At 60.6% G+C, this 8,182-nt stretch overlaps 1 protein-coding gene across 2 annotated transcripts in view; it reads left to right on the top strand.

Moving 5' to 3' along the window:
• The first annotated feature begins 325 nt into the window (after positions 1-325).
• Positions 326-8,182, top strand: part of Tle6 (transducin-like enhancer of split 6) — a 21,367-nt gene continuing 13,510 nt past the window's right edge. Inside the window, exons 1-13 of one of the 2 annotated variants that reach the window (XM_013022783.1) lie at positions 326-626; positions 755-805; positions 2,187-2,212; positions 2,836-2,905; positions 3,626-3,667; positions 4,415-4,477; positions 4,567-4,801; positions 4,923-4,939; positions 5,224-5,436; positions 5,505-5,542; positions 5,854-6,112; positions 6,293-6,552; positions 7,396-7,537. In XM_013022783.1, the coding sequence (XP_012878237.1) occupies positions 528-626; positions 755-805; positions 2,187-2,212; positions 2,836-2,905; positions 3,626-3,667; positions 4,415-4,477; positions 4,567-4,801; positions 4,923-4,939; positions 5,224-5,436; positions 5,505-5,542; positions 5,854-6,112; positions 6,293-6,552; positions 7,396-7,537 (1,515 nt within the window). In that variant the 5' untranslated portion in view covers positions 326-527. Of the gene's footprint in view, positions 627-754; positions 806-2,186; positions 2,213-2,820; positions 2,906-3,625; positions 3,668-4,414; positions 4,478-4,566; positions 4,802-4,922; positions 4,940-5,223; positions 5,437-5,504; positions 5,543-5,853; positions 6,113-6,292; positions 6,553-7,395; positions 7,538-8,182 lie in introns of both variants that reach the window. The other variant, XM_013022782.1, reaches the window with a different exon arrangement.

Here is an 8,182-nt window from a genome sequence, read left to right as displayed (position 1 = left end):
TGGCTGGCGCTGCCAGCGGCCGCTCCGGAGCGGGCCCGGGCCCACGTGCAGCTGCGGCTCCGTCTTTGATGGACCGCGGGGGCCCAGGTGGTGGCGGTGGGCGGGGCCGGGACGCGGAAGGGGCGGGGCGGGGCGGGGCCAGACGGGTCAAATGGCCCCCCGCGTGGGGGCGGAGGCACCGCCTCCTGCCCTGAACTTGGTTGACCCCGGCGGCTTCCGCTCGGCGCGGCTCTCCGGGCCGCCCGGGGTGCGCGGTGCGCGGTGCGTGGCTGGCAGGCCTGTTCCTGCAGGGGCGTTGTGGGGGGTCCGGGCCGGGGGGAGGGACGGGGGTGGATGGGTGGGCCGGGGTCCGTCTGTCTGTCTGTCTCTTTTCTCATAAATTCTACCAGGCAAACTCTTACTCATCCTACACAACCCTTGGCTTTTTTGCCCTCAGGAAGTTGTCTCAAATCTTAAGATTTCCCTTTTGGGGGGCTCTCCGGCCTCACCATCCCTGACTGTTCCCTCTGGGAGTATGTGGGCGTCCCATGGCAGAGGGGGGAGACCGGGGGGTGCAAGGCTTGGGACATCCCTTGCCACCTCACCAGCACCACCGACATGTGATGCAGGCCCCCAAATACCCCCAGGTGCTGGCAGCTCGGCTCCAGGGTGGGGTTGGGGGACGGGGCTGCGGTTTGTGGGTCACTGATGGACCTGCGGTCCCCTTGTTGTGTCTGGCATCTCTGACCGGAGTCCTGCGTGCATTTGCTTTCAGATGACCTCTGAGGACCAGCTCCCCAAGAGTTCCGCCATCATGGAGACTCCGGTGAGAAGGGCAGGTGGGAGAGGCGCCCAGGTGCCACCTGTCTTGGGAACAGGGGGCCAGGCGTGGGCAGCTGGAAGCAATGACCCATCGCTGGGTGAGGAAGGCCAGGCCCCCCCCAGCCCCCAGCCGCAGCCGCTTTCTGAACGTTAAGCTGGCCGGCAGCGGGGCAGGTGACGCCCCTTAAACATCCTGAGTCAGTTATTTATTTTTGATCAATTGTGGGACCTGAATTCAGGGCCCAGGCACTGTCGCTGAACTCTTTTTTGCTCAAGAGTAGCCCTACAACCATTTTGAGCCACCACACCACTTCCGGCTTCTTTTGGTGGCTCATTGGAGATGAGAGTCTCAAGGGGACTTTTCTGCCCCTAACTGGCTTCAAACCATGATCCTCAGATCTCGGCCTCCTGAGTAGCTAGGATACCGGTGTGAGCCGCCAGCACCTGGCTATTCAGTTAATATTTTAACTTCCCGACCCTCACACCCCCACCGCCAGGGCTGGAAGGACCAGATGGTAAATATCTGAGGTTTTATTTTTTTCCAACAATCTGCAAAATAGAACAATCCTGCTCCCTGATCCAGAAATCCCTTCCAAGGCCCCTGCATAAATATGGTCGAACTACTACTTATGAACGTACTGAGAAAGTTTAATTTGCAGGACTTGGGCATGTAGCACAGTGGTAGAGCGTGTACCTAATCTGTGTGAGGCCCTGAATTCCCACCCCAGGAACCCCCCCCCTAAAAAAAAAAAAAAAAGGAAAGGTGGATGGATGGGCTCTGTGGCTCAAGCCTATGAGCCCAGCTACTGAGGAGGCCAAGATCAGAGGATCATAACCCAAAGCCAGTCCAGGCAGAAAGTCCCGGAGACTTGTATCTCCAGTAACCCCAAAAGCCAAAGGTGGAGCTGTGGTTCAGGTGGTAGAGTGCCAGCCTTGAGCAAAAACGCTAAGAGACCCAGCACCCAAGCCTTGCATTCAAGTTCTAGAACCAGCACACACAAAAACACAAGGAAAAACAGAGTTTAATTTATAAACAAGCCATGTAAGACAAGCAACAATAACAAGAGGTAAAATAGAACAAGTAGAAGAACGAGGGGCTGGGAAGGTGGCTCAGTGGTAGAGCGCTTGCCTTGCATGGACAAAGCCCTGGGTTCGATTCCTCGGTACCACATAAACAAAAAAAAGCCAGAAGTGGCGCTGTGGCTCAAGTGGTAGAGTGCTAGCCTTGAGCTGAAGAGCTGAGGGACAGCACCCGGGCCCAGAGTTCAGGCCCCAGGAATGACCAAAAAAAAAAACAGTGACCACATTTAGGGTACCGTGGGGGGTTGGGGTTCCTCCTCCCCCCTCCCCCCTGGTTTCAGCCTCCTCCCTTCCCCCTCATCCAGGTCCAGCTCAAGTCCTGCTTCCACGGGTAAGGATGCCCACAGGTGAAGGGTCTCTGGGCCTGCCCGCCCTGCCCAGAGAGGGGGGGAAATTGGCTCCATCAACTCCCCTGGGACTCTGAACCCCTCCCCCCAAAAACAACCAAGCCCAGTCCTCAAGGCAAAGCACCCAGTCACCCGCACCTTAATGAACATGGATGGAAAGGTTGCTTTCCCCTTCCATCTGATGCCTCCCATTTGAGGGGAACACTGCATGTGGCCAGGGTGTGGCTAGGGGGAAGGACATGGGCCTCACATGACCCCCAAGTCCTGGGGTCACCCCCACTTACAGAACCTTAGGTAGTGTGGCAGTGCCCGCCTGTGTGTCTGTCCTGAGCAAGGCTGGCGCTCTACCACTTGAGCCACAGCTCCACCTCTGGCTTTGTGGGGGTGGCTTTTCCCCAGGCTGGCTTCCAGTTGCCATCCTCAGATCTCAGCCTCATGAGTAGCTGGGATTACAGGCGTGAGCCACCAGTGCTCACTGTCTTTGGAGTTGGGGCCAGGCTGGGCTGCAGAAGGAGGCCTGCACAAAAAACAAAATGAAGGACTTGCGGCCTCTCGGTGGAGCGGCTCAGGGCTGGGCTGCCGGGTCTCCAAGCCTTTCTTCCCTCAGGTTCCCGGAGCACCTTCTAGATCTCCTCCCGGAGCACCTCATGAAGCAGCTGGGAATTCTCAACCTCCTGGTGAGCAGCGCCTGGGGCAGTGCTGCCCCGGCCCTCGGCCGCCGGTTCTTCCCCTCCGCCCATTGGCTGCTTCGTACGAGTCTGCTGGTGGGGTTTTTATTGGGCGGTCCTGGGGCTTGAACTCGGGACCTCGGCTCTATCCCTGAGCTCCTTTTGCTCAAGGCGAGCGCTCTACCATTTGAGCCACTGCACCACTTCTGGTTTTCTGGTGGTTTATTGGAGATAAGAGTCTCATGGTCTTTCCTGCCCGGGCTGGCTTTGAAGCACGATCCTCAGATCTCAGCCTCCTGAGTAGCTAGGATGACAGGCATGAGCCAAGTTTTTAACTTAATGTCAGTGAGTGGCCACATTTGTGGCCACCTGAGAGGTCCGGGGCATAGGCAAGGGACAAGGACATGGCAACAGCCGGGGTCTCTGGCTGGGATCCCACAGGAAGTGGCTTTTCCGGGGGAGGTGCTCCTGAGGAATAGTTAAGGGCCTGCAGAGGTTGACGGGTGGTGGAGCCTGTGCAAATGTCTGGGGTAGAACCCAGTGTCCCTGAATGGAGCCAATGTCGGGAGGCCACTGTGTTGGGAGATCTGGGAGGAGGAGGAGGAAGAAAGAACAGAGGTGACCTAAATTGGCATGAGTGTGAGTGTGGTGGACGTATCCTATTTAAGAGGACCAGAGGGAAAGCAGCTTTTTCAGGGTCACACAGCATGAGCCGTGTCTTGGTTTCAGCTCAAGGAAGTCCAGCACAATATCCAAGAACATCACAATCAGGTAAGTGGGGGGCAGGAGGTGGGGAGGGAAAGTAGGGGTACAGGGGGCTGAGCTTCCTCCTCTTGGGAACACAAAGCATGGGGATCCAGGAGGGGCCGGAGTCCATCCCTCAGGACTGGGGGACCCTGGGGCAGGTGGGGGCCATGCAGGGCTGTCGGCAGAGGAAGGGGGGGCCTGGCTGGGGGCCCTCCCAGGAGACCCCTGGCTCCCCGCAAGAGGTGCCTGGCTTGAGTGTTTTGCTGTTGGTCATGGGGCTTGAACTCTGGGCCTGGGCGCTGTCCCTCAGCTCTTCAGCTCAAGGCGAGCGCTCTACCACTTGAGCCACAGCGCCACTTCCGGTTTTCTGGTGGTTCCTTGGAGAGAAGAGTCTCACGACCTTTCCTGCCCTGGCTGGCTTTGAACCATGATCCTCAGATCTCAGCCTCCTGAGTAGCGAGGGTGACAGGCGTGAGCCACCAGCGCCCGGCTCCATGAGACTCTTAAAAGCTCCAATTAACCACCAGAAAGCCGGAAGTGGGGCCATGACTCTAATGGTACAGCACCATCCTTGAGCAAAAAAAAAACAGTGCCCAGGGCCTGAGTTCAAGCCCCAGGACTGGTCTTGTTTCCTGTCCCTCCGCCCCCCCCCCCGCCAGATCGTTGGCCTCCAGTTTAGTTGGGATGATAGGTGTGAACCCCAACACCCAGCTGCTGGTGGAGGTGGGCGGCTTCCCAGGCTGCCCCTCACCCCAGGCTGCCCCCCCCCAGGTAAACAGTTTCTTGCGGCAGATGGAGAAGTGTAATAAACTCCTGAAGAAACAGACCACAGAGGTGAGTCTCGGGGTCCTGCTGGCTGTGGGGGGTCGCTCAGGGAAGGGGGTCCCCCACATGGGCCTCACACATCCCTCCTGTACTTCCAGCTGGACCTGGGCTGGGCTGCAGAAGAGCTAGCAGGCCCCAAACTCCCCCAGTGTGCCCCAGCCAGGAGCCCACAGGATCCCCCAGACACAGCGGACCCCAAGTCTTCCGACCGGCTGCCCCAGGCCCTGCGGGGGGACGAGCGGCCCCCACCCCATGACACCAAACCCCAGTTCTGGCACGACGCGCTCACGCAGGAGCTGCGGCGTCTCTTCCTCCGGGCCTCTCACTCGGAAGGTAGCTCATGGGGAGAGGGGACGGGAGGGGGAGGAGGGCTGGCTTAGGCAGTGTTGGGGTGCAGGGGAGGGCAGCTCACAAACCCCTGCTTTCTCCATGCTCTCCTTGGCCATGGCCACAGTGACCGCACAGGTTGGGGTGAGTGGCTGCGGGCCTGGGGGGGGGCTGTGGTCACCCGGTGTGGGCTGAGGGGGCCTCTTCCTGTCTGGTCCCTGGGGAGGGGTACCCCACTGAGGACCGGGTGCTCAGCACCTGTAGCTTGCCTCCCCCCCATTGACCGGGGGGATCCCAGGCTGGAGCCCCGGGCGGGCTGCATGGGGTTAACCCGGGGGGATCCCAGGCTGGAGCCCCGGGCGGGCTGCATGGGGTTAACCCGGGGGGAGCTAGGGGTCCCCTTGACTGCTCCACGGCCCTGGGCACAGGGGAGCAAGGTGCTGGAACCCAGTGACCTGGGTGAATGGGAAAAGGAACCGGAAGAGGAGGAGGAGGAGGTGGAAGAGGAAGAGGAGACGATGACCCTGGGGAAAAGAGTCCGCTTCCAAACTGGACAGTTCTATAGTCACCAGCCGGTTTCCATGGTGGCCAAATCTATCCTGTGTCCCCCAAAAGACAGCCCCCAGCCCCCCGAGTCCCAGGTGAGCACTTACCGCGAGGCTGGGCTGGGAGAGCGTGACCCCGGCCTCTGAGCGCTTTCACCCCACAGGAGTTGCCTGATGCCATGGGTCCATTTCTGAAGCCCCTGTGAGTATCCCGCAGCTTGCCGCCCCGGAGAGAAGGTGATTTGGGGGGAGGCGGGGTAGCTGACTCTCCTGTTGTCCATAAGGGGAAGGAAGTAGGACCAAAGGTGTTGGTTTGACTTCCTGGAAGAAGGGGCGTCATGGTTAGGGCCTTGAAGGATGAGTAGGAGTTTGCTCTCCAAGGTGAAGCATTCCAAGCAGGACGGGTGCAGGGTTCGAGGTGGGCGTGGAGCAAGACTTGAGAGCCCCCGGGGTTTGGAAGGAATGGACCCCGTGGTCGGCAGGGGGGTGATCTCCGAACTCTCCCCTCCGGAGAACCTGGGACCCCGAGGACTTCGAAGACACCTGGGACAGGACGGCGGCAGAGCCCGGGCGCTCCAAGCGGTTCGCGGTCCCGCACCGCGTGGAGAAGGTGCGGGTGCTAAACCACGGGGAGCCGGTGCTGTCCGCGGCGGTGAGCAGCTTCTCGCGCCACGCCTTCAGCTGCAGCAAGGGCGGCGTCAAGGTGTGGAGCCTGGCTGGCCAGATGGCGGAGGACAGGTTCCCCGAGAGCCACCTGCGGCCGGCGCCACAGGTGAGGGGCGGGGCCAGCCTCGCGGGGCGGGGCCCGGGGCGGGGCCACGGGCTCGGGGGCGGGGCCAGGCATAGGTAGTGGTTGAGCTGGGCTAGTACTAGGGGTGGGGCTGGTTGCAGAGGGCGTGGCCAGCCCTCGGGGGCGGGGCTCCTCAGCCGGCCCGCGGCCCCGCCCACCCAGGGGTCCCCGGCCCGCGGCTCCTACCTGCGCACCTGCCTGCTGGCCTCCGACAACAGCACGCTGCTGGCGGGCGGCCGCCACCTGGCCGGCGTGAAGCTGTGGGACCTGTCGGCGTCCTCGCTGTACGTGAAGAGCGAGCTGCCCTGCCCCGCCCTCTCCTGCCAGTCCCTGGCCGCCAAGGTGGAGGAAAACTTGGTCCTGGCCGGCTTCAGTGAAGGGATCGTCCGGGTGTGGGACCTGCGGGTTCACAGCGGGATCAGGTGCGGGGCAGGGTCCCCCCTCCCGCCCCTCCTCCTCCTCCCTCCTCCCCGCCCCTCCCCCTCCCTGCCCCGCCCCTTCCTCCCTCTCAAATTCTTCCCCGCCGTCTCTTCCCCACCCCGCCGTCTCTTCCCCACCCCGCCGTCTCTTCCCTGCCCTCCACTCTCTTCCCAAACTTTTTTTGCTGCTGTCGGTCTTCGGTCCTGAACTCTGGGCCTGGGCGCTGTCCCTCAGCTCTTCAGCTCAAGGCTAGTGCTCTACCACTTGAGCCACCGCACCACTTCCGGCTTTTTTCTTTTTGCTTATGTGGTGCTGAGGAATCGAACCCAGGGCCTCATGCATGCAAGGCAAGCGCTCTACCACTGAGCCACAGCGCCGCTTCTGGTTTTCTAGTGGTTTATTGGAGATCAGAGTCTCAGACTTTTCTGCCCTGGCTGGCTTTGAACTGCGATCCTCAGCTCTCAGCCTCCTGAGTAGCTAGAATGACAGGCATGAGCGACTGGCTCCCAGCCCCCCCTTTTTTTTTGGTGGTACTGGGATTTGAACTCCCAGAAGGAGTACTGTTTTGTGGCACATGCGTGCATAGATGTTTCTGGAAGATGCCAGCGTGACTTGGTGGTAAGGGATTTCTGTGGGCCCACTTGGCAGTGTGGGTAGACTGAGGCTCAGGATCGCAGGGAGGATGGAGTCGAGGGCATGGGGGGCAGCTCGGCCTCCAAAGTCCCCTTTCTAGGCGCTTCCATCATGTGGCTGACCCTCTTGCGAGGCAGTGAGCCAGCGAGCAGTGGTGTCCGGGGCACGTGCTTGGCGTCTTGTCACCCCCCTCCCCTCGGCCGCCCCTCCAGGGACATCTCCTGCCCCCTCAATGGAGCGCGAAGCCTGGCGGTGAAGAGCCACAAGGTGTGGGCGGGGGGCCTGGACGCGTGTCTGCGCTGCTGGGACCTGCGGATGGCTAAGGAGTTAAGGAAATTCCCATTCAACTCTCAGGTGCGTGGCGGGGACGGACTGGGCTCTGCGTGGCCAGTCATCTGGGGTGGCCCCGTCTTCCCAAGTCATCCCAAGGGACAGGGACATGAGCCAGGCTGTGGCAGCCTGTCCTGCCAAGGCTGGGCAGAGGAGGAGGAAAGCCAGTTTTACAACTTCCTGGCATCTACAGCACAACCCTCTCAAAAGAAAGGAGTCCAGTGCTAGTGGCTCACGACTGTAAATCCAGCCACTTGGGAGGATGAGAGCTAAGGATCGCAGTTTGAAGCCAACCTGGGCAAGAAATTCCATGAGACTTTGTTTTTGTTGGTCATGGGGCCTGAACTCTGGGCTTGGGCGCTGTCCCTCAGCTCTTCAGCTCAAGGCTAGCACTCTACCACTTGAACCACAGCGCCGCTTCTGGTTTTCTGGTGGTTCATTGGAGATAAGAGTCTTACAGGGAGTTTACTACCTGGGCTGGCTTTGAACCCAGATCCTCAGATCTCAGCCTCCTGAGTAGCTAGGACAACAGGCGTGAGCCACCAGCGCCCTGCTCAATGAGACTTTTTTTTTGGGGGGGGGGTCCAGTCGTGGGGCCTGAACTCTGGGCCTGGGCGCTGTCCCTCAGCTCTTCAGCTCAAGGCTAGCGCTCTACCACTTAAGCCACAG

This window comes from Dipodomys ordii, unplaced genomic scaffold (assembly GCF_000151885.1).
Source record: "Dipodomys ordii isolate 6190 unplaced genomic scaffold, Dord_2.0 Scaffold64, whole genome shotgun sequence".
Taxonomy (NCBI): Eukaryota; Metazoa; Chordata; class Mammalia; order Rodentia; family Heteromyidae; genus Dipodomys; species Dipodomys ordii.
The sequence above is the reverse complement of the archived record's forward strand: the minus strand, read 5'-3'. Positions and strand labels throughout refer to the sequence as shown.